Below are 25,646 nucleotides of genomic sequence, written 5' to 3'. Positions count from 1 at the left end.
AAATGAGAATCACCTTTCCATGGGTCCAAAGAGAGATTGCTTTCCTGGTGGCTCAGCTGGCAAAGAATCTGCCTGTGATGTGGGAGACCCAGGTTCAATCCCTAGGTGGGGAAGATCCCCTGGAAAAGGGAAATGGTAGCCATTCCAGTATTCTGGCCTGGAGAATTCCATGGACTGTATAGTCCATGGGTTTGCAAAGAGTGGACACGACTGAGTGCCTTTCACTAATTCACTAAAGACAGATCAGTGCTTCTGCCATGAAAGAAAAGGGGGTCAGTTGGTAAGTTGAAGTTACATAAATATAGGGTGGTGATGGGTCTCTTAAGTGCAAAGGTACCCACAAGCAGCTTGTCATCAGAATAACTGGAAAACTATTACAAAAATAGACAGATTCCTGAGCCCACCCTGGAGATTCAATGGCCATGGAGGGGCTCAGGATCCTGCTTCTTTTCAGTTAAAGTGCCATGGTGATTGTGATGATCAGTCAACTTTGAAAACAGCTCAGAAGGTGGATGGTTCAGGCTATTTCTTTACAAGTGGCTCATTGAGTATAAGCATCTCTATTCCATTTACCTTTGCAAAGATCTGATCCATGTCTCTTCAACATAATGTGAGAAAGGTTTAGGAGAGTCTTAAGAGGCACTTGGAGCTGATTCTATTTCAGAGGCAGTGGTTGTGGACTATGTGCCTGAGAAATGACACTCTGTGATGACTATCATTGGATATATTTTCAACATTCAAGTCTAGCATACCATAAACTTTAGGATATAAACTTCCATCAATCCCCACCAGCCACTCAAAAGTGTCTTCCAATATACCTTGAACTTTTCATATCTTGTTCATAACTTTCATAACTTGTTCATATCTTCCTCCTCCATCAGCAGTGAGCTCAGCTCCACTAATAGAGGCAGTATAACCTGGTGCTTAAGAGGCTGGCTTTGAAATAGGGCACGCTGGAATTCCAGTGTGGTTGTGAGCCAACTCGCACTATGCTGGTCAACATTCTAGGGAGGCCGAGCAATAATATGGAAAGTGCCTGAGCACTCTCAGGTTTTGCCTAGAAGGAAAACATAAACTTCTATCTTGTTCAAGTCACTGTTATTTTTGGTCATGGCTCAAGAATCTGACGGAGAAGGCAATGGCAACCCACTCCAGTACTCTTGCCTGGAAAATCCCATGGACGGAGGAGCCTGATAGGCTGCAGTCCATGGGGTCGTGGAGAGTCGGACATGACTGAGCGACTTCCCTTTCACTTTTCACTTTCATGCATTGGAGAAGGAAATGGCAACCCACTCCAGTGTTCTTGCCTGGAGAATCCCGGGGACGGCGGAGCCTGGTGGGCTGCCGTCTATGGGGTCGCACAGGGTCGGACATGACTGAAGAGACTTAGCAGCAGCAGCAGCAGCAAGAATCTGAAACTATATCCTAACAACTAGTAAACCAGCCATTGCAATATACACGAGAAGGGTTGCTAGAGGAGATGCACTCGGTGCTTCAGGAGCGTATCTGCAGGGACCAAACTCTACCTGGAAGGCAAAGCCTAAGAGGCTTCCTCGCCAAGGTGATATTTTAGTCAGTATATAAGGTGAGTGGCACTTAGGTAGGTGAGGAAGGGAGGAAAGGATGCCCCAGATAAAAAGAAAAAATGTAAGCAAAGTTACAGAGGCAGGAAACAACATGGGATGTTTGGAAAACTGTCAACTAGCATAGCAAAGAGTTGAGCTTGAATGGGCAATGGGAAGTAATGAGGCTGGGGCCTGGGAGTGGATATTGCATGGCAAAAGAAGATGGTGCGCTAACATGATGAAAACTCCTGAGAATCTGAGAATCTGTGAGAATCCCTCACCATGGAATCTCTCTGTGTCCTTAGCAGCTCCTGGTGAGAAAGGAGACCGAAAGCCAAAGATAAGTACCATACGGTTTCCCCTGTTAACTTCCTAATGGAGATCCCAGGTTCACAGAGGGGTTCAGTCCGTTGTTCCCACCCGTTGGATTCTTGTGAGGCAGAGAGGCATCCCCAATGGCTTCTACAAACCACTGGGGACTGTGGGAGGCTGGCTGATTGATAGGCCTGTCAATGCCACCTGAAAGCAACCTCAAAGTGAGGTCAATGGCTGAGTATATTTAATTCAAGCCTATCAAGGTAAGGGCCTTCCCTGGTGGCTCAGGTGATAAAGAATCTGCCTGCAATGCGGGAGACCTGGGTTTGATCCCTGGGTCAGGAATATCCCCTGGAAAAGGGTAATGGCAACCCACTCCAGTATTCTTGCCCGGGAAATCCCAGAGTTGGACATGACTGAATAACTAACACTTTGACTTTTATCAAGGTAATGGGAGAAAGGGATTTATTTTGGTTCAGACAAGCTCTGGAGAGTGACAGGAATCCGGAAGAAGACAGGAGCAAAGGTTCTATGTCAGTTTTTTGATATGGGAACAATTTCAATTTAACCATCTCAGATGAATAGTGTCTTCCTTAGTCTAAGAACCTACCAGGGTACCAATTCTCCACATCCATTCCAACCTGTCTGAGTTAGAAAGATCTTTTCTTTCCTCTGTTTCTTCCCAGGTCTTCGGTTACCCACCAAGTATGGGCTGTGCTGGCTTCATAATCTCAGTTGCCCATGTTGACTAAGGGTCTACAATGGGCCAGGTACTGGTAGGTACTTCCTAGCTGCTCACCGCATCTTGATTATCTGCCTGTGAGATACTATCCCAAATGAAGAAATAGAGAGACAAGTGCCTTTCCTAAGGCAAAATAAAAATTAGAAGCTAGGGAGTTTTGTTTTGCTTCAGCAGCTCAATGGATTGTCACAGTAATTACTCATGGAGCTGCCGCAAAGTCAGGAGAGAAGTTTGTCAACATCTGTTCCCCCTCTAATCACTACCTCCTCCCTCCCTACTTCTCTGAGTTCTCTTCTGATTCCAAACTTCAGCTTTATCCCTGACTACATACTACCTCCCTTAGCCTCATGGAGCAATTAAAAACTCAGGGACCTTCCTATGATTGCACATATGTCAGAGCTGGGACCTGAACCCATGTGTTTGAAGTCCTCTATAGCTTGATTTATTTCTTCCTTTCTGCTTACCTAAGTCCTTTCCATCTTTCAAGGTCGATGGAATCCATGCTTCTCCATGCAGCCTGTTAGAACACCCCTGTTCTCACTCATCTTTTCCTCTACCTGGTGAGTTCCTTACTGCCTGCTTCGCTGACAGGACACTTAGCAGATGCTGTCTGGCATTATTTAGCATTTCACATTCTTGTTTCACCTTCCCTATGAATGTAAGCATTTTTGTAAGCATTTTTGGAGGTCACTTAATACCTTGAAAGTGGTCTGCACAGAAGAGGAGGCAGAAGAAGTGGATTCCTGGGCTCTAAGGTCAGACTCGAGTTCAAATCCTGGTCCTGCTAGTGGCTTGCTGTGTGATGGTGAATTACTTAATCTCTGTCTAAATGCTTTCTTGAAGGGTTGTTGCGAAAATTAAAGTACATAATGATTTTCAAGGTGTAGCATCATGGTGCCTGGCACACATAATCATTCTGCAGGAACTCGACAAGTATCTATTGTTGGTTGATAGTGAGCTACTCAACTGATTCTCGAGGTTAAAAAAAATTATTTTTAAAGAAAGAACTGAGATAGAAAATCTCTTTTCCATAGGATACAAGTCGAGAAAAGCAACATGCATGTTGGAAGGAGGCATGATACTGGATAGGCATAGCCTCATTTCCCCTCCCATCATGTTCACCTTACTAAAGAAGCAGTAATGGCTCCCCAGCGTGCAGAGCACTGGAATGACTAACAGCTGAGCAGGCGACAACCAAGCAGAGTCAGGGGCCCTGGCTGTGTTCCCACTGCTAAGTCATGCAGAAGAGGCCATCTTTACCTCCTCCGAGCCTCCACAGCAGCTAATGCTATTAGGATAAAAGATGGGTCCATTTGGGCCCTAAACTTTGATGTTCAGGCACTCTGCAAGGTCAGTGACTGGAGAGAAAATGCAAGAGCTGAAGCAGGAGTTTCCAAAGAAGAGGCTGAGCAGCTGTCAAGAATCAAGAAATATACCACTCTGGGTGTGTGTGCATATTTTAACCAAACAGTCCATTTCTTCAAAGGACTGTAAAGGGCAAAAGCTTGCCTTCCTTCTAACTTTATTCCCACACATCACAGGAGCAAGCTTGTCTGAAACATAGCACCTATTGCTTTCTTTATTCTCAACTTGCAAAGAGATTCTTCCCCAGATACTTTCAGAAAAAATTAAGGAAAGTTTGAGGATGGGATTTGCATACAGAGTATCTTTCCCGTAATTCTGTGGGCTTTGTCTGATCATCTGCCCTGCAAGTTGTAGGAGGCATTTCTCAGAGCATCAGTGCTAAGCAAAATAGAACTCAAAATAGAACGATGTGAGGCATGTCTGGTGAGTGGAAAACTGTAATAACCTGAGATTTTGGAAATTACAGGGAGTTAAGGAGATGCAGAAGAGGGTAACAAGGATGCTTCAGATAATGGGATCAGACAGGACTGATAGTAGAGACTGCTGGGCTCTTCTGGACTACAAGATCCCTATAGTTGGGGTGGGATTGGGAGACACAAAAAGGCAAAACTCAAACCAGCAGTAGCTATTAAACCAAAGCAAGTTCTAACCATTAAGTCAAGAGCAGGGGGAGCAGCAGGAGCAGGGAGGGGCTCATGTGCCAATATTTTCTAATGCAAATGGAAAATGGACTATCACCACAAATATTTATTGTCAACAGCAATGCCCAGGAATTATATAACCTCGTCAACTTTCTTCTTCTGGCCTCAGTCTCCCCATATTTAAGTCTGAAGTCATACTACTCCCCAGTCTGAGTTGGTGACCCTCCTCTGCTCCCCCAGACCTCCATGTGTAATTTTCTATTAATGTGTCTGCTTCTCCAACTAGACCATAAACTCCTATGGGATTGGACTATATTTTATTCCTCTGTGTCCTCAAAGCCTGGCACAGACCATGGCTTGTAGCAGGTGTTCAACCAACATTTACTGACTGAATGGTCTCCAAAGTCCCTGGAGGACAGAATCATAGAATGACTGGATTCTGTCCTCCACGGAGTTCAACATGAAGTGTGGGCCAAGTTGCTTCCCTAGGAACTGTCCAGATCAGACTACTTCAGTTGAAACATTGTGGCTTCCCTTCCCCTTCCTTTTATTTTGAGTTAAACTTTTTATTTTGTATTGGAGTATAGCCAATTATTATTGTCCATAATTTGCCCCAACTGCACATATGCACAGTTATTTTTAGTCCCTTATAGTTTCTCTGTATTTTGTTGCTCAGGAGAGGTATGTCGAGGTACAATTACTGCAGCAAAGGGTCCCAGGTCCCAGCTTGTCTCATGCCCACTGAATGGGTCTAGAAATGCCCAGGGGACCAGGATTCTCAGTCCAATTATCTACCTGTTACAGGACAGCTGCCTCCCAGGTGAACATCCCACCTTGCAATTGATGGGAGTCTTCTTGAACACTGACCTGTCCTCACTGGCATGGGCAGTGCTCAGTGCTCTGGTCCTGAGGCTCCCAGAAGCTCCTTGCCTCCAGGGCCTGTATTCCTACCAACTCAGGAAGTTTGATTTCCAGTTACTGTTTGCTTATCTGCCAAGTTTCTCAATTTCAGTCGTCAGCAGCAGGCCCTCAGTATGACAGGTTGTCTTTCAAATTCCAGAAGAATCTGCCAAAGCCCCAGCTTAGAGGCAACCGGTAAATTAAATGCCAGTGAACAAGGACATCCCTACACCTTTCCTCTACATGCACAAAGCAGCTTCAGGGCCCACATCTTGGCAGAGGGGATGAGGATCTCATCTAAAAAATGATGCTGTGAAAGTGCTGCACTCAATATGCTGCACTCAATATTCCAAATTTGGAAAACTCAGCAGTGGCCACAGGACTGGAAAAGATCAGTTTTCATTCCAATCCCAAAGAAAGGCAATGCCAAAGAATGCTCAAACTACTGCACAATTGCACTCATCTCACACGCTAGCAAAGTAATGCTCAAAATTCTTCAAGCCAGGCTTCAATAGTACGTGAACCATGAACTTCCAGATGTTCAAGCTGGATTTAGAAAAGGCAGAGGAACCAAAGATCAAATTGCCAACATCCACTGGATCATCGAAAAAGCGAGAGAGTTCCAGAAAAACACCTACTTCTGTTTTATTGACTATACCAAAGCCTTTGACTGTTGGATCATAACCGACTGTGGAAAATTCATAAAGAGATGGGAATACCAGACCACCTGACCTGCCTCCTGAGAAATCTGTATGCAGGTCAAGAAGCAACAGTTAGAACTGGACATGGGACAACAGAATGGTTCCAAATAGGAAAATGAGTACATCAAGGCTGTATATTGTCACTCTGCTTATTTAACTTATATGCAGAGTACATCATGAGAAATGCTGGACTTTATGAAGCACAAGATGGAATCAAGATTGCCAGGAGAAATATCAATAACCTCAGATATGCAGATGACACCACCCTTATGGCAGAAAGCGAAGACGAACTAAAGAGCCTCTTGATGAAAGTGAAAGAGGAGAGTGAAAAAGTTGGCTTAAAGCTCAACGTTCAGAAAACTAAGATCATGGCATCTGGTCCCATCACTTCATGGGAAATAGATGGGGAAACAGTGGAAACAGTGTCAGACTTTATTTTTTTGGGCTCCAAAATCACTGCAGATGGTGCCTGCAGCCATGAAATTAAAAGACACTTACTCCTTGGAAGGAAAGTTACGACCAACCTATATAGCATGTTTAAAAGCAGAGACATTACTTTGCCAACAAAAGTCCATCTAGTCAAGGCTATGGTTTTTCCAGTAGTCATGTATGGATGTGACAGTTGGAGTATAAAGAAAGCTGAGCGTGAAGAATTGATGCTTTTGAACTGTGGTGTTGGAGAAGACTCTTGAGAGTCCCTTGGACAGCAAGGAGATCCAACCAGTCCATCCTAAAGGAAATCAGTCCTGAATATTCTTTGGAAGGACTGATGCTGAAGCTGAAACTCCAATAATTTGGCCACCTGATGTGAAGAACTGACTCACTAGAAAAGACCCTGAGGCTGAAAAAGATTGAAGGCGGGAGGAGAAGGGGTCGACAGGCGAGGAGATGGTTGGATGACATCACCGACTCAATGGATATGAGTTTGAGCAAGCTCTGGGAGTTAGTGATGGACAAGGAAGCCTGGTGTGCTTCAGTCCATGGGGTCGCAAAGAGTCGGACATGACTGAGCGACTGAACTGAACTGAGAGCTGTTTAACAATGTTGTGATAGTTTCAGGTGACAGCAAAGGGATTCAGCTGTATGAATACATGTATCCATTCCCCCCCCAAACTCCCCTTCCTTTCTGTTTTCTTAATTTCTTTATTCCCATCTCCTTGGCTGTGTCACTCTAAAGCCATTCTTCTTGTTTCAAGCTTCAAGACTGAGCATCTCATACATGTGAAATACCGACCAGCCCTCTCATTACTTCCCTTTCTGTAATCAAGTCCATAGACCTTGCTTAGGTCTTATGTAGGTCTGACCTTAGCTTCCCTTAGAAGAAGGTCCTGAGATTTGAATGGAGGAGGCTTACTGGGGAAATGATTCCAGGGAGCACTGAGAGTGGAACAGGGAAATGAGACAGGCAAGGGAAGAAAGGTGGCATAGGATGCTTTCATGAGCAGGTCCTGCTGTGGGCGACAGAGGCCTGCTCCTCCTGAAGACCCTTGGAAGACTCTGTGGAACGTACCTCAGTCATTCCTCCCAATGAGGAGTGAGGAAGCTGGGGTATTTATCCACCAACTCCAAAATTGGTTGAAGGCTATTTGAGGGTTGGGGGGAGGAATAATCCCCCCACCACTGCTGGTCTGCCTCATGCACTAGTTAAGCACACTCCTGAAGCCCCCAGGGGCTCACAGAAACAAGCCATCAGCATGTCCAGCAATCGTGAGAGCCGAGGGGATCCGGGCAGTGGCACCAACACCTTATGGGACACAGTCTAGTCTGATGCACCAAAACCTTCCGTTTTCTCATCACAGTTTGAATTAAAACATTAAATTCTCCATTTGGAAGGGACTTGGTAATCGTCTACAACAACCAAATCCCTCTTCGGCCCAGAATCCCCTCTACAGCATTCCTGACAAGTGGTTTGTCAGCCTCTGCTTGAATATGGCTAGTGTCAGGGAACTCACTGCACTGAAATTATCCACTAGCTGGCTGTTTCTGGAAAAACTGAACTGGTGGAAAATTCCTTTAAAGAAAAAAAGATTCCACATTTGTCACCTTGTAATTTGAAACTTTTGACCTTCATTCTGCCTTTTGCAGGCATGTTCAGTTTCATCCAACTCTTTGAGTCTCATCCAACTCTGTGCAACCCTATGGACTGTAGCCCACCAGGCTCCTCTGTCCATGGGATTCTCCAGGCAAGAATACTGGAGCAGGTTGCCATGCCTTCCTGCAGGGGATCTTCCTGACCCAGGGATGGAACCCGAGTCTCCTGTGTCTCTTGCATTGGCAGGAAGACTCTTGACGATGGAATTACCTGGGAAGCCTCAGTTCTGCCTTTTGGATCCCCACAAAATGATCCTGTCCCCCATTCACAATAGCCCTTTTAATAGCTTCTAAAACAAACTGGTGCTTTTTCACTATGACTCTTCTTCTCTGACCCAAATCACCACTGCCTTTACTATGCTTACTAAAATATGGTCTTTAGACCAGTTATTCTCAACTGAGGGCAAATTTGCCTCCGGGGGGACTTTTGGCAGGGGTCCCCAACCCCCAGGGTTTCTGTTAGGACCTGGGCTGCAGAGCAGGAATTGAGCAGGGGGTCCACTGAGTGAAGCTTCATCTGCTGCTCCCCTTCACTCCCCATCACTCACATTACTGCTGAACCAACTACCTCGCCCACCCCCCAACCCCCCAGTCCATGGAAAGAATTGTCTTCCATGAAACTGGTCCCTGGTGCCAAAAAGGTTGGAGAAGACTGATTTGACATCGTCCGGAGACATTTTTTGTTGCTACAATGACCAGGGAGTACTACTGGCAAGTATGGGTTGGGACCAGGGATACTGCTAAGAATCCTACAAGATACAGGACAGCCCCTCACAACAAAGAATTATCTGCCCCCAAATGCCTCAAGTACCAAGGTTGAGAAGCCTTGCTCTAGAAATATTATCCAGACCACTCTCCTCTGGACACTCTGATGGCTTGTCATATAAAGCACAGTGCTCAGAACTTGACATGTGGTACCTGCCAGGACAGGACCAAAGAAAGCAGAACATGGTGGTCCTCTCTCACTCTGACAATGGGATTGACTATAGAAGTTGAAGCATCCACCACATATGCCCCTCTTCCCCGGCCTGGGGTCAGGGAAAAGCTCCAATTCCTATTGAAGCAAACTTCTCTCAAGTCAACGATTAGGAAGTAAGAACAGACATAAAAACGTAAATGCCGATCTAGGAGGTAGTGTTCCCTCTAAGCATCTACACAACCCTTTAATCATGATAAATTTATTAAATTTATTTTGTTTTTTTTTTACCCTAAAGATATAATTTTAGATTTCTCTATCAAATTTTTATCACCTGAAAATACGATAAACTGTCTTTTAGGTTTTCATACAAGCCACTCCTAAAAACATCAGATAGGACAGACTGATGTTGATCCATTTCTTAACACTTTTTGGGTAAGGCTGTGTTGACCAGCTATGAAGCCACTTAATTGTTGCTTACATTTATTTATCTGATCTAAGAAAATATCAGGTCTAGATGGTTTTATTACTAAGTCTTATCAAATATTCAAGAACCAGTTAATTCCTACTTTATTCAAACTGTTCTAAAAATGGGGGTTGGGAGGGGAGATGGGGACTTCAGCTTATTTCATAAAGCTAGTATAATCCTAAATCCAGAACTTTTCAAGAACAGTATGTGAAAAGAAAATGATTGAAAAATCTCATTAATGCACATAGGTACAAAATTCTTTAAAGATTACCAAACTGGACCTAGCTTTGAATTTTATATGTTATAAAGTGGCTGAGTTTTGTTTATTCCAGGAATATAGGATGGTTTGACAGAAAGTCTATTAATGTAACTTACTACATTAATAGATTGAAGAGGTGGGTAGCAGTCAGGAACGGACCACAGGTACAGAGAAGAACATTCTTTTTTTCTTTTTCTTAAGTAGCTTTTTCTGTGTAACCAAACCCACAAAATTTCTGTGATATAAAACAAACATTCGTTTTTCATACATCTTGGGTAAGCTGGGGGCAGCTATTTTGGGCTGGGCTCAGCTGGTCAGTGAGTCAGCCATATCCACAGAACTCTCATTATTCTTGGACAGCTGGCTAGTTGTGGCAAGTCCATCTCATGGCAGTGCAGAAAATTAAAAGGGCACATTCAACAGGACAAACACACATCAAGCCCCTCTACTTGCATAATGCCAGCCATCATCCATTTGGCAAAAACAACTTGGATGTTTGAGTCAAAGTCAAAGAATGGGGAATTATACTCTCCATAGCATGGATACCCTAGGAGGACATGTGGGTATTACTTATAATTTACAAATATGACATAAATGTACACATATTACATATATGTTTATTATGTGCCAATTTATATACACGTGAAATACGGTATGTGCAAATAAAACTTAAATTCACACATTAAGTACACTTTGGGATCCTTCTTATTTACTAGGCTCACAATCTTACCTGAAAAGGAAATGGAGTTAGTTTGGCAGGAGGTGTTCTTCATGATCATCTCTTTCATCTTTACTTTTTCTCATTCTTTCAACCTCTTCCAAAAAGAATTTAAAGAGGTTTACAAAGCACCGAGACAAAATAAATTTATAAGCAGAAAACAAAGAAAAGGGAAAATAAGGTTACCAAAGCAAGATGGAGCTAGAAATGCCATTAGTACTTGGGCGGATATTCTGTTTGCTCCTCTTATCCTCTTCCCACCCTTCTCTACCTGTTTAAGGGCTCCTGCATGTTGGGCTTCTCCTCTAGCTACAGGATTCACTGAGTTCTGATGGCCACTCTGTCTTGCTGCCTGAGGCCAGAGGCTGGTAACACTTCCTGTGAACTTCCTTGCCGCCTCCCTTAATTTTGCCACATCTTTGTAACATGAAACTCTCCTTACTTAACCTTTTCAAAAGTGCCATGTTTCCTGCCAGAGACCCTGACTGCAATCACCCACAAATTGTATGCCTTAAGTCTAAATGCCTGCTAGAAGTAGACGACAAATGCAGTTCTAAGGTCTCAGTGTGATTATTGTCGACTAAAAAAAAAAAAAAGCACAATATGAGAGGTGTGAGTTAAGTTTTATTTGGAGCAATGTGAGGACTGCAGCCCAGGAGACAGCACCTCAGATAGCTCTGAGAATCTGTTTCAAAGAGGTAGGAGGAAAGGACAGTATATATGTGATTTTGGTAAAGGGGGAATACATGCAATTAAGCACTTTTTGTGTGTGTGTGGAATTTCTTCTGGTCTTGTGAAGCTTTTGCTAGTCACAAGAAACAATTGTCACCATGCAGGATTTTAGTGCTTTTCTAGTTACGAGGAGATACAAGAATTGGGCTCATAAAATCAGTTCTAAGAATATCTAACTATCTGAAGACCTATCCTGCCAGTTTTCCTGGAGCACAGAGTGCCTCATTTCTGCTCTCCACTCTGAACTCCTTCGGGTGGTGTTGAAGGTCAGCAGCTGCAGCAGCACATGATTTAATCCTTGTAGAGATAGATGGCGGGCACCTATGGCAAGTGCCAACTTACAGCTGACATTACCAAGTCAGAAATACAATCAATAAAAGAATCTCCAGCCCCTCCAGAGAAGCAGATCTACTCTGGACAGGTAGAAACTTACCCATCATTCTACCACGATGGGTAAGCAACTTTCTGTGACTTCTCAATGGCAACTCTTTGTGGTATAACATCCCCATTCTTTTCTGTCTCACAGATCATCTCCAACTAGTCAGGGCTCATATAACTTCTCTTCTTATCCACACTCACTCCCTAGTTGACCTCACCTAGTTTCATGTCTTTGATTATCACACACATGCTCATGACTCCCAATATGTATCTCCAGTCTCGACTTTTCTCTGAATTCCAGTTTTCACTGTCGAACTCCCTCCACTGTTTATCCAATGGGCACCTCAAACTCTTGGCATGTCCAAAACAAAACTTGACAGTCCTCCTCTATCTCAGTAAAGAACCCAGCATTTTTTCACTTGGTTTCTAAGGTGTGTGGATTGGTGACAGAGGGGCTGGTGGAAATATGTCATCCTTAATTCCTTTTTTCTCACACTCCACATCCAATGCAGCTGCACATCATGTTGGCTCAGATATTCAAAACTATATTCCGAATCTGACCAATTCTCACCAACTCCATCACTCCCACTCTAGCCCCCAAATGCCCAGTCTCTCTTATACCACTGTATTTTCTAACTGGCTTCCTTCCTTCTGTCCTTGCACCCTTCCAGCGCCCCACCTCCAGAAGCAAATGTGATCTTTTAAAAATACATCAGATCATGTCATCTTGTACTCAAAATCCTCCTGTCACTTACCATCACACTCAAACACAGGGTAAAGTTTCGACTATGGCCTGTAAGGCCTTATATGACTGACCATTGATGTTCTCTGAGCAGGTCAAACAAAGTACTTCAGCTCTCAGGACTTTTGTACTTGCTGTTTCCTCTGACAGAAATGCTCATCTCCAGGTATCTACATGCCTCCACCACTCACTTCATTTAGGTCTCTGCTTAAATGGCAACACCTCAGAGAAGGCTTCCCTGGTCACTGGCTCAAAACAGCCCCACCATCCCTATTTCTCACTTTACTTTTCTTCACAGCAGTAACCAGTACCTGTTGTTGTTTAGTTGCTAAGTTGTGTCCAACCCTTTTGCGACCATGTAGACTATACCTTGCCAGGCTCCTCTGTCCAGATTTCTAGGCAAGAATACTGGAGTGGGTTGCCATTTCCTTCTCCAGGATATCTTCCAGACCCAGGGATCAAACCTGAGTCTCTTGCATTGCAGGCAGAGTCTTTACCACTGAGCCACCTGGGAAGCCCATGATCAATACCTGAAAGTGAAAGTGAAGTCACTCAGTTGTGTCCAACTCTTTGCAACCCCATGGACTGTAGCGTACCAGACTCCTCCGTCCATGGGATTTTCCAAGCAAGAATACTGCAGTGGGTTGCCATTTCCTTCTCCAGGGGATCTTCCCGACCCAGGGATCAAACCCAGGTCTCCCGCATTGCAGGCAGACACTTTACCGTCTGAGCCACCAGGGAAGTCTCAGTACCTGACATTACACTAAATATAAATACATAATCACTGAAATTGCCTTTCCATTTAGAATGTTAAATGCTAGGAAAACAATGGTTTGTTTCCTTTACCCCAGTATCCCTGGTGACAGGTATGGTACTTGACACATAGAAAGTGAAAGTCGCTCAGTTGTGTCCAACTCTGCAACCCCATGAACTATATAGTCCATGGAATTCTCCAGGCCAGGATACTGGAGTAGGAAGCCTTTCCCTTCTCCAGGGGATCTTCCTAACCCCGGGATCAAACCCAGGTCTTCCACATTGCAGGCAGATTCTTTACCAGCTAAGCCACCAGGGAAGCACAAGAATACTGGAATGGGCAGCCTATCCTTTCTCCAGGGGAGCTTCCTCACCCAGGAATCGAACCGGGGTCTTCTGCATGGTAGGCGGATTCTTTACCAACTGAGCTATCATGGGAGCCCTTGACATATAGAGGGTTCTTGATAAACATTTGCTAAGAGTATGAAAGACTCCAATTCTAGTTCATATAGTTCCTTGACTCACACTCAACAAGACCCAAGAAATACTTGAGTTCTCAATTATGTGAGTGTCACTTAGCTAGATGCTTCAGTCCAGTTCAGTCACTCAGTTGTGTCTGACACTTTGCGACCCCATGGGCTGCAGCACACTAGGCCTCCTTGTCCATTGAAAACTCCCAGAGTTTACTCAAACTCATGTCCATTGAGTCAGTGATGCCATCCAACTATCTCCTCCTCTTGTCTTCCCCTTCTCCTCCCGCCTTCAATCTTTCCCAGCATCAGGGTCTTTGTCAGTGAATCAGTTCTTCCCATCAGGTGGCCAAAGTATTGGAGTTTCAGCATCAGTCCTTCCAATGAACATTCAGGACTGCTTTCCTTTAGGATGATCTGGTTGGCTCTCCTTGCGGTCCAAGGGACTCTCAAGAGTCTTCTCCAACACAAAGTTCAAAAGCACCAAAGCTAGATGCTTAGAGCTTTAAAAATCTAAACAGTCCCTGACTGGAACTGTGACCTTTTGGGTGAGTAGTGATTGGGCGAAGTCAGTACAACCTGCCTGCCAGTGAGCAGTGCTAACCCTCCAAAGTGCAAAGACCGGCAAACCGGTGAAAAGGAAAAGGGCAGGCTGTATCTTGCCTTCCTTCTGACATGAGAAGTCCCACTGATCATGGGCCTTTTTCAGTGCCCCGGGACCACCTTCTCAATCTGGTGCTAACCTGTGGAGATGCTCCACCTGTTAGGGAGCGGATCCCTGATATAAGAGAGCATTGCGGCGCTTTGCCTAGGGCAAAAGCTGGCAACAATGAGACAGCCTTTATGTTTAGGTTCTTAACCACGTAGCTCGAGGACGTGAACACTGCTCTTACACGTTTGGAGTGAATAATTAGCTGTAAACTGCCCACTGAACGTCACAAAGCAAGCGCACGCCCCACCTGCGCTCAGCGCCGCTAGCGCGCACGCGCAGCAGAGAGCGCCGCCACGCAGGCGCACTGCAGTCCGGAACCCCGCAAAGTCGGGACTGGTTCCCGGCGGGAGCGTGCGCTTTGGGGCGCGCGAAAAAGGGGGCGCGCGCCATGGAGCAGCGGTTAGCTGAGTTCCGGGCGGCCCGGAAGCGAGCCGGGCTGGTGGCTGAACCCAGCACTTCGAGGCGGCGTACACAAACCTCGGGAGAGAAGGCAGAAGCAGCTACGACTCCAAAAGCACCCTCAGGTTGGCTAAAACGGTTCCTGGTGTGGAAACCGAGGCCACCGAGTGCCCAGGCCCAGCCCAGCCTCGCTCAGGTGAGAGGAGGGAGGCCTTACCCCTCAGGCACCTGACTTCTGAAACGCCGACGTGGCCTCCCGGGCGACTCCGCCGAGGCCCCGCCCCGGCACCACGTGGTGGCCTGCAGGCCCCGCCCCCAAGGCGTGGAATGGCCCGGCCCAGGCCACGCCCCCTGGGCCTGGAGAACCCGGTGGAGAGAGGACTCCATGGGGTCACAAAGAGTCAGACACGATTGAGGGACTAACACACTTTTCTCTAGCAGAGAAGGGCTGCTGGCGCCTTCCGCCGGCTCGGCGGCGTGGCCTCGCGTCTCCTGCTCCCTCTTGTTCTTCCCTGAAGAGTGACTTTGACATTTTCTCTCCAGCCAGGGACCCACCCACGCAGCTTCGACTCCAGGCGGGAAGTTGAGGGTCTAGGGTCCCAGAAGAAATCACCTCTGCCCTTGCGTTATTCTCAGCAAGTTGAGTGACCGTTGTGCCCTCGGTGGCTTTGGGAAACCTCTCCACAACCGTAGGGGGCCACAGCCCTCTGCTAATGGAGGGGGATAGGTCTAATTGGATGCTGATGAGAAGTGGCAGTAATTAAAGCGTGATTTGATTTCGCATCTGGGCCACGTGTGGCCAGTCGGCCAGATAGCCTGCGCTTTAGAAATGGTGTTTGAATACGGAACTCGCAGAAGTGTGCTGACTGCCTGTGGTGGTGTGTGTTGTGTATCACTGTTGAAGTAGCGAAGCCTATTCAAGTTTAACAATTAATGTTTAAGGCGAAAACAGTAGATTAGTATGATAGCTTTTACAACCTATTGTGAGTGTGTTAGTCGTTCAGTCGTGCCCGACTCCTTGCGACCCCATGGGCTGTAGCCCGTCAGTCTGCTCTGTTCATGGGATTCCCATGCAAGAATACTGGAGTGGCTAGCCATTGCCTGCTCCAGGGGATCTTCCTGACCCAGGGATCCCACACAGGTCTCCTGCGTTGCAGGCAGATTCTTTACTCTCTGAGCCACCAGGGAAGCCTCATTAGCTTTTGGTAATCTCTCATTCCTCTCTCTGTATTTTGGTTTTCACTCATGAGTAAAGTGGCAAGCAGACTTGAGTGTGAGATTGGAGCATGCATGTGGAAACACAGGACAAGACAAGGGGAAATCTGTGAGCTGATCTTTGTATCTCCTAAGTGCAGTAAGTGCCAGCAATTCCTTTTGAAAAGTAAAATGTGCCTTACTCCTCTTAAAATTTCTTAAGTTCATCTATCATCACACCACATCTGGTTATAAGGAATTTTGTGTTTTTTTTTGTAATCATGGAGAACTTATTGTTACTTAGTTTGAATTAGATATTATTCTCCATGACACGTAGGGTTCCTACTGACTTGCAGAAACAGAGTGCAGGGTTCAAACAAGCCATTTCCTTGCATACAGTTTGTCTTAGGATGACTTTATTGTGGATTAGAATTCACAGAGCCCAATTGCTTAGGATTTTAGAATCCATTTCCTCTACCCCCCTTTTCCTCCGTACAGTTACAAAACAACATCTAGCCTACACGATGAGTTTTTGACTTTATGTCTCATTTCCAAAGGAATATGAGATCACTGAGTTGGATCTAGAGGAGCTGAGCTTGCAGAAAATTTCCATTATTAAAAACCCAAAAACTGATGGCCTGACAAAGGGATGAGAGGCAATGCTGGATCACCTATGCTTCTTATCAATTACTGTGTTTTTCATAAGGGACTTTGTCTAAAACTCATTTTCATTTACTCAGTTATCATTCCTGAGTTTGCTCTGGTGTGAAATTATCATTAAATTGCTCCCCACCCCCACCCCTGCCAATTTCTGATCTATCTCTACCTAATAATTTTGCTGGCACATAGTGGCTTGTCTGAGATTTCTTTATCCTTCTATTTGTAATTGCTTCTTTTTGCTGGCCACCTCCTCCTTCCTTCACTCTTGAATTTAGCTTGGGGAAAACCATTTCCCCCAAATGAAATATTTCTTTCTGCAGCAAGCTTCTACCACAGTGGGACAAAAATGCCTGTAACTTTTTTTTTTAATCCTGCCAAGCCCCCACCTCACCCCCATCTCCCTCCCCAGGCCCCCAGTGCACCATCTAGCCCCAAGGTCTATTGACCACACTCACCCTGCAACTCCTCCCCTCCAGGCCTTGGCTCAGGTTGGCCCACTGCTCAAATGCCCCCTTTCTTTGGCCTGATGTAGCCAGGCACAGGCTTTGCATCATCCCCTCAGATCCAGGAGTCATGTCTTAAGTTCTCCCTTTTCCCCACCAGCATTCGTTCACTCAGTCACGTGCCCACTATGTTCCAGCTACTGTCCTGAGTCCCAGGAGACAGAGCAATAAAGACACGGCCCTGCTCTCACAGATCTTGCTTTTGAGTTGAAAGAACAGAACGATGAATGCTACAAAAGGGAGGAAAACCCAGCGTGCTGTGATAGTGAATCAGGGGTGAGGGATGCAGAGTGTCCCTTTAAATTGAGTGGGCAGGGAGGACCTCATAGAGGAAGTGACCTCACCATTTTTCTTAAGAAGGAGCCACTCTTGAGAAACCTGGGACAAGGACAAGGCCCATGTGGTGACATTTTTGCTGAGGTTTGTGGAAGAGGGAGCCAGCCAGGTGGTGTGAGGGGAAAGGGCTTTCCTCTCAGAGGGAACCACAAGTGCAAAGGGCCTGAGGTGGGAAGCACTTTGGTATTCTGGGACTGGAAGTCCCTTTCCTAAACTGCACCATATGTGCTGTGGTGTCTGTGGTGGCCACAAACACTCCCACACACGACTTTTACAGTAGGAGGTGCACTGGTTGGAGGCATTTGTGGAGCCCCCGCTCCTTTGTTTGTTCCCTTTGCCAGTTTAACATCCCTTCCCCTTCCTTACATCCTTCTAGCTCTATAACCCTTCCCCTTAGCATCCCCCATGAAGGCCCCTAGTTAAGCAAAAAGGGCTTTGAAGGGAGATCATCCTAGGATCCTGGACCAACCTCATCTCTACCCATCACCAGCCATGTGACTTTAGGGGAGTTCCTTACATCTCAATGTCTCCTTATCAGTAAATTGGGACTAATAAGGCCTGCCTGCTGAGTTACAGGAGATCAGGCATCTTGAAGGCACTCAGTAAATGGTGGCTATAGCATTATTCTTATTAGTGTTCCTTTAATAATAATATAAATTCAGTTTACTGTGAATTTCAATGTCTTTGGGTTGTAAGACCAGAGGATTCATTTGTAGAGAAATAGATTGTGGATCATGTTGTTCAGGAAACTTTTTACAACATTATTTTACAAACTGCAAATCATGACTCATTAGTGGGTAGTGAAAAAAATTTTAAAGGTCTTATCCTAAATTACAGTATGAAAAGGCAAAAATATAGGACACTGAAAGATGAACTCCCCAGGTCAGTAGGTGCCCAATATAGTAATGGAGATCAGTGGAGAAATAACTCCAGAAAGAATGATGGGATGGAGCCAAAGCAAAAATGATACCCAACTGTGGATGTGACTGGTGACAGACGCAAAGTCCGATGCTGTAAAGAGCAATATTGCATAGGAACCTGGAATGTTAGGTCCATGAATCAAGGCAAACTGGAAGTGGTCAAACAGGAGATGGCAAGAGTGAACGTTGACATTCTAGGAATCAGCGAACTAAGATGGACTGGAATGGGTGAATTTAACTCAGATGACTATTATATCTACTACTGTGGGCAAGAATCCCTTAGAAGAAATGGAGTAGCCATCATGGTCAACAAAAGAGTCCGAAATGCAGTACTTGGATGCAATCTCAAAAACGACAGACTGATCTCTGTTCGTTTCCAAGGCAAACCATTCAATATCACGGTAATCCAAGTCTATGCCCTGACCAGTAACGCCGAAGAAGCTGAAGTTGAACGGTTCTATGAAGACCTACAAGACCTTCTAGAACTAACACCCAAAAAAGATGTCCTTTTCATTATAGGGGACTGGAATGCATAAGTAGGAAGTCAAGAAACACCTGGCGTAACAGGCAAGTTTGGCCTTGGAGTACAGAATGAAGCAGGACAAAGGCTAATAGAGTTTTGCCACGAGAACGCACTGGTAATAGCAAACACCCTATTCCAACAACACAAGAGAAGACTCTACACGTGGACATCACCAGATGGTCAACACCAAAATCAGATTGATTATATTCTTTGCAGCCAAAGATGGAGAAGCTCTATACAGTCAGCAAAAACAAGACCGGGAGCAGACTGTGGCTTGGATCATGAACTGCTTATTGCCAAATTCAGACTTAAATTGAAGAAAGTAGGGAAAACCACTAGACCATTCAGGTATGACCTAGATCAAATCCCTTATGAGTATACAGTGGAAGTGACAAATAGATTTAAGGGTCTAGACCTGATAGACAGAGTGCCTGATGAACTATGGACAGAGGTTCGTGACATTGTACAGGAGACAGGGATCAAGAAAATCCCCTTGGAAAAGAAATGCAAAAAAGCAAAATGGCTGTCTGAAGAGGCCTTACAGATAGCTGGGAAGAGAAGAGAAGCGAAAAGCAAAGGAGAAAAGGAAAGATATTCCCATCTGAATGCAGAGTTCCAAAGAATAGCGAGGAGAGATAAGACAGCCTTCCTCAGTGATCAATGCAAAGAAATAGAGGAAAACAACAGATTGGGAAAGACTAGAGATCTCTTTAAGAAAATTAGAGATACCAAAGGAACATTTCATGCAAAGATGGGCTCGATAAAGGACAGAAATGGTATGGACCTAACAGAAGCAGAAGATATTAAGAAGAGGTGGCAAGAATACACAGAAGAACTGTACAAAAAAGATCTTCACGACCCAGATAATCACGATGGTGTGATCACTCACCTAGAGCCAGACATCCTGGAATGTGAAGTCGAGTGGGCCTTAGAAAGCATCACTACGAACAAAGCTAGTGGAGGTGATGGAATTCCAGTTGAGCTATTTCAAATCCTCAAAGGTGATGCTGTGAAAGTGCTGCACTCGATATGCCAGCAAATTTGGAAAACTCAGCAGTGGCCACAGGACTGGAAGAGGTCAGTCTTCGTTCCAATCCCAAAGAAAGGCAATGCCAAAGAATGCTCAAACTACCACACAATTGCACTCATCTCACATGCTAGTAAAGTAATGCTTAAAATTCTCCAAGCCAGGCTTCAGCAATACGTGAACCGTGAACTTCCAGATGTTCAAGCTGGTTTTAGAAAAGGCAGAGGAACCAGAGATCAAATTGCCAATATCTGCTGGATCATTGAAAAAGTAAGAGAGTTCCATAAAAACATCTATTTCTGCTTTATTGACTATGCCAAAGCCTTTGACTGTGTGGATCACAATAAACTGGAAAATTCTGAAAGAGATGGGAATACCAGACCATCTAACCTGTCTCTTGAGAAACCTGTGTGCAGATCAGGAAGCAACAGTTAGAACTGGACATGGACCAGCAGACTGGTTCCAAATAGGAAAAGGAGTACGTCAAGGCTGTATATTGTCACCCTGCTTATTTAACTTCTATGCCCAGTACATCATGAGAAACGCTGGGCTGGAAGAAACACAAGCTGGAATCAAGATTGCCGGGAGAAATATCAATAACCTCAGATATGCGGATGACACCACCCTTATGGCAGAAAGTGAAGAAGAACTAAAGAGCCTCTTGATGAAGGTGAAAGAGGAGAGTGAAAAAGTTGGCTTAAAGCTCAATGTTCAGAAAACTAAGATCATGGCATCTGGTCCCATCACTTCATGGGAAATAGTTGGGGAAACAGTGGAAACAGTGTCCGACTTTATTTTTCTGGGCTCCAAAATCACTGCTGATGGTGATTGCAGCCATGAAATTAAAAGACGCTTACTCCTTGGAAGGAAGGTTATGGCCAACCTAGATAGCATATTTAAAAGCAGAGACATTACTTTGCCAACAAAAGTCCGTCTAGTCAAGGCTATGGTTTTTCCAGTGGTCATGTATGGATGTGAGAGTTGGACGGTGAAGAAAGCTGAGCGCCGCAGAATTGATGCTTTTGAACTGTGGTGTTGGAGAAGACTCTTGAGAGTCCCTTGGACTGCAAGGAGATCCATTCAATCCATCCTAAAAGAGATCAATCCTGGGCGTTCATTGGAATGTCTGATGTTGAAGCTGAAACTCCAATACTTTGGGCACCTCATGCGAAGGGTTGACTCACTGGAAAAGACCCTAATGCTGGGTAGGATTGGGGGCGCGAGGAGAAGGGGACAACAGAGGATGAGATGGTTGGATGGCATCACCGACTCGATGGACATGGGTTTGGGTGGACTCCAGGAGTTGGTGATGGACAGAGAGGCCTGGCGTGCTGCGATTCATGGGGTTGCAAAGAGTCGGACACGACTGAGCGACTGAACTGAACTGATCCTAAATTAACTAAATGTAATTTAAAAAATAGAATAGAAAATCAAAGCTTCGTATGTAATCAAAGTGTTGATATGTGAAGACTTTTTTCTTGGTAGACACACACATGTATACACCATATATATATTTTTTGGAGGGGGAGGGGTTTGCAGTACAAAATGTATTTTTTATTTTGGGTCATACCCAAGAAAGTTTCGAAAATACTGGACTGGAGACCAAGCTCCCAAAAGCTCCTTAAATGCCTCTGTCTCCCATTACACCCAGCAAAGGGGCCTATGTTCTGGCACTTCTGTCTTTTGAGTGAATGCAAGGCCTTGGATTCCAGCCCTAGGAGTTTAAAATTTAACTGGTAGGCAGTAAAAACGTGTCAAAGGTTTGTGAGCAGGAGGTTGATGGGTATTGTGGCAGGTTTATTTAGCAGCTATACATGGGATGGTGTGGGGAGAGGAGGGTTAGAAGGAGCGGAGTCCAGTTAGCAGGCCCTGGGGCCGTGTAGGATGGTCACAGGGCATGGAAAGGTTGTGGCTGTAACTGTGATTTTTTTTTTTAACGTGTAGAATAGTCCTCATTTTAGAATCATGCCACTCAACAGAATTTCAGCTCATCTAATCAAATCAACAAACATATATTGATTCTTTGTGGGAAGCGTGTGCCCGGCTGCTGCCTTATCAATTACAGGGAGTTACTGGAGGGGCTGCATTAGCTCCTGTTAGCAGCAGACTAATCTGATGAAATGTCTGCCTCAGATGGGAATCCACCTGAACGTTGTAAGGTTTTCATCAAGTCACATCTCACTGATGGGTTTTGATTCAGAGCAGGATTCATGAGAGCTTTTTGGAGATCGTTGTCTTAGAGAGCAGGGCAAGAAAAACAGACACCAATGAGGGAAAGCCTTCCCACGCACGTACAGCTGCCTCTCCAGATGGGTTTTGATCCTCCCGGCCCCACTGCCCTTTATTCTTTCTTTGGTTTGTTTGTGTGTCCTAGGGAGCAGGTGGGCCTGGGGGCCGCGAGTCACAGTCACCACGGAGTCCAGCCGAAGCCACACCACCGCCACGGCCGCCGCCACTGCCACCCCTGGCTCCGCGGGACCGGTCTCTCCTGACCAGCGTCACCTTGTTGAAGGTACTCCTCTGGTTGGTCCTGCTGGGACTGTTTGTGGAACTGGAATTTGGCCTGGCCTATTTTGTTCTGTCCCTGTTCTACTGGATGTATGTGGGGACGCGAGGCCCCGAAGAGAAGATGCAGGGAGAGAAAAGCGCCTACTCTGTGTTCAACCCGGGCTGCGAGGCCATCCAGGGAAGCCTGACCGCCGAGCAGCTGGAGCACGAGCTGCACCTGAGGCCTCTGCAACGAAGATAGGACCAGCCCCCCAGGGCCCTTGCATCCCTGGCTTTGACTGAGAACAGCTTGTGGGCCAGGTCTGTGACCTCACAATTCCACACTTCCTCTGATCTCCTGCTACAATTTTATATCAGAACTTCTTTTTCATTTTGGTGAAACTCCTGGAAAGACACTCACTGTGGGTCTGATGCAATTTATAAAAATTACACACTCAAGAAAGGAGACCTGTTTGTTTCTTTATTTGAAAGAGGCGATTCTTAGAAACCAGGAGGGCTTTGGGGAGATAACTGTTGAAAATATTGAGCTGTTTGAAGTAATGGTTTGGTACATCAGAGCTACATGTTAAAAGTAAATATTCTCTTTAAGTCTTTTTATAGAATTAGTTACAGTAAGTCCCCTACATGGCTTCTGTTCCAAGAGTGCATTTATAAGTCCAGTTTGTTCCAAGTCCAACACAGTTAGCCTAGGTACCCAACTAACCCAATTGACTATATACTACTGTACTTTAATAGGTTTATAATACTTTTCACACAAATAATACATAAAAAATAAAACATTTTTAATCTTGCAGTACAGTAAGAAAAAGTACAATAGAAAGTACTTGAAAACTACAGTAGTATGGCACAACAGCTGGCATATAGGGGCTGGCATCAAGTGAATGGACAAGAAGCGTCATTGACTGGAGGAGACAGAAGTGGGAGATGGTTGAGCTGAGGGATCATCAGCAATAGGAGACGGAGGGCAAGCTGCAATTTCACGCCTGACGTTGACATCACAGGTTCTGGTTCCTTGCTGGATTCAATTCCATCTGTTCTGTCGAAAACACAGTCTAGTGGTGTCCGAGTAGTAGCTCTTCTCTTCTTACCATAATGACATGGTAGCACTGGATTGCATTCTGAATGGCTGCTGCAAACGTTGTGAACTATTCTACATTCAGGTTCGGTGCCTCAAAAACTTAACAGGGCCTCTCAAAGAAAACCCCTTTACTGTTTCCTGGAAAATCCCATGGATGGAGGAGCCTGGTAGGCTACAGTCCATGGGGTCGCTACGAGTCGGACACGACTGAGCAACTTCACTTTCACTTTTCCCTTTCATGCACTGGAGAAGGAAATGGCAACCCACTCCAGTATTCTTGCCTGGAGAATCCTAGGGACGGCGGAGCCTGGTGAGCTGCCGTCCATGGGGTCGCACAGAGTCGGACACAACTGAAGCGACTTAGCAGCAGCGGCAGCAGCAGCAGCATCATGAAGCTCTTCGGTTCTTCAGTTACTTCTTCCTCTTGTGTCTCTTCGTGCTTTCTCTGGGCCTCCAACTCCTTCAGATCTTCATTAGTAAATTCTTCGTGTTGCACAGCAAGGAGTTCAATACAGTTGTCCTCTTGCAGATCTAGCTTGAAATAAACTGTACTACTGTGCTTATCCAATACTGTACAGTAAAGTACACAAAAGCACAACCGCTTGTAGAGGATGCACATACATGGCAATGTACACCAGACACGTGAACTGACGAGAGTGGACGTGCAAACACATACATCTTTGAAAGTTCACAAGTTGAAGGTTTGTATGTAGGAGACTTACTATAATTAATTTTTAATTGACACATATTTGATTACACTGTTATTAATACTTTCAATTGTACAGCAGACTCAGTTACATATATATGTGCATGCATGCATGCTAGGTCACTTCATTCATGTCCAATTCTTTGCAACTCTGTGGACCGTAACCCACCAGGCTCCTCTGTCCATAGGATTCTCCAGGCAAGAATACTAGAGTGGGTTGCCATACCCTCCTGCAGGGGATCTTCCTGACCCAGGGATCTAACCTGCGTCTCTTGCGTCTCCTGCATTGGCAGGTGGGTTCTTTTATTACTAGCACCACCTAGGAAGCCTATATATATATATACATATATATATATAGTCTTTTTCAGATTCCTTTCCCATATAGGTTATTACAAAATATTGACTATAGTTCTCTGCTCTGTACAGTAGGTCCTTATTGATTATCTGTTTTGTGTGTAGTAGTATGTATTTGCTAATCCAAAATTCCTTTTTCCCTCCCCACCACTTTCCCTTTTTAACCATAAGTTTGTTTCCTATGCCTATGAGTCTATTTCTGTTTTCTAAATAAGTTCATTTGTATTGTTTTTCAGACTACACATATAAGTGATATCATGTGATATTTGTCTCTCTCTATCCAACTTAATTCGCTTAGTATGATAATCTCTAAGTTCATCCATGTTGCTGCTAATGGCATTATTTTTTCTTTTTTATGGCTGAGTAATATTCCATTTTATGTATGTATTACATTTTCTTTATCTATTCATCTGTCAATGGACATTTAGTTTGCTTCCTTGTCTTGGCTATTGGAAATAGTGCTGCAATGAACATTGGTGCCCGTGTATCTTTCCAAATTATGACTTTCCCTGGATATATGCCTAGGAGTGGGATTGCAGGATCATATGGTAACTCTATTTCTAGTGTTTTAAGGAACCTCCATATTATTCTCTGTAGTTGTTGTACCAATTTACATTTCCCCCAACATTGTAAGAGGGTTCGCATTTCTCTACACCCTCTCCAACATTTATTATTTGTAGACTTTTTGATGATGGCCATTCTGACTGGTGTGAGGTGATACCTCATTGTAGTTTTGATTTGCATTTCTCTAATAATGAGCAGTGTTGAACATCTTTTCAAGTGTCTTTCAGCCATCTGTATGTCTTCTTTGGAGAAGTGTCATTTTAGATCTTCTGCCCCCCCCCTTTTTTTTTAATATTGAGCTGTTTGCATATTTTGGAGGGTAATCCTTTGTCAGTTGCATCATCTGCAAATAGTTTCTCCCATTCTGGATGTTGTCTTTTCATTTTGTTTATTGTTCCCTTTGCT

General features: G+C 44.8%; 1 protein-coding gene and 1 long non-coding RNA gene across 5 annotated transcripts in view; one reads left to right on the top strand and one right to left on the bottom strand.

Annotated features, from left to right (window-relative positions):
* Nucleotides 1-11,286: 11,286 nt before the first annotated feature.
* On the bottom strand, nt 11,287-15,185 carry LOC145518558 (uncharacterized). The gene is made up of 2 exons (XR_014062972.1): nt 15,086-15,185; nt 11,287-13,064 (listed from the first exon to the last, which is right to left on the bottom strand). It is a non-coding gene; the product is annotated as an uncharacterized LOC145518558 (long non-coding RNA).
* The window catches only part of SAYSD1 (SAYSVFN motif domain containing 1), a 30,008-nt gene continuing 19,134 nt past the window's right edge, over nt 14,773-25,646 (top strand). For 2 of the 4 annotated variants that reach the window (XR_014062969.1, XR_014062970.1), the window contains exons 1-2: nt 14,773-15,064; nt 22,406-22,839. Coding sequence is in view for 1 of the 4 variants with exons in the window: in XM_081523226.1 (XP_081379352.1) it covers nt 14,858-15,064; nt 22,406-22,780 (582 nt within the window). In the remaining 3 variants the exon portion in view is untranslated. Of the gene's footprint in view, nt 15,065-22,405; nt 22,982-23,333; nt 24,319-24,511; nt 24,617-25,646 lie in introns of those variants that run through there. The other 2 variants (XR_014062971.1, XM_081523226.1) reach the window with 2 other exon arrangements.

The sequence above is a fragment of the Giraffa tippelskirchi genome, chromosome 8 (assembly GCF_054371585.1).
Source record: "Giraffa tippelskirchi isolate mGirTip1 chromosome 8, T2T-mGirTip1v1.2.pri, whole genome shotgun sequence".
Classification (NCBI taxonomy): domain Eukaryota; kingdom Metazoa; phylum Chordata; class Mammalia; order Artiodactyla; family Giraffidae; genus Giraffa; species Giraffa tippelskirchi.
This window is presented reverse-complemented; position numbering and strand designations above follow the sequence as displayed.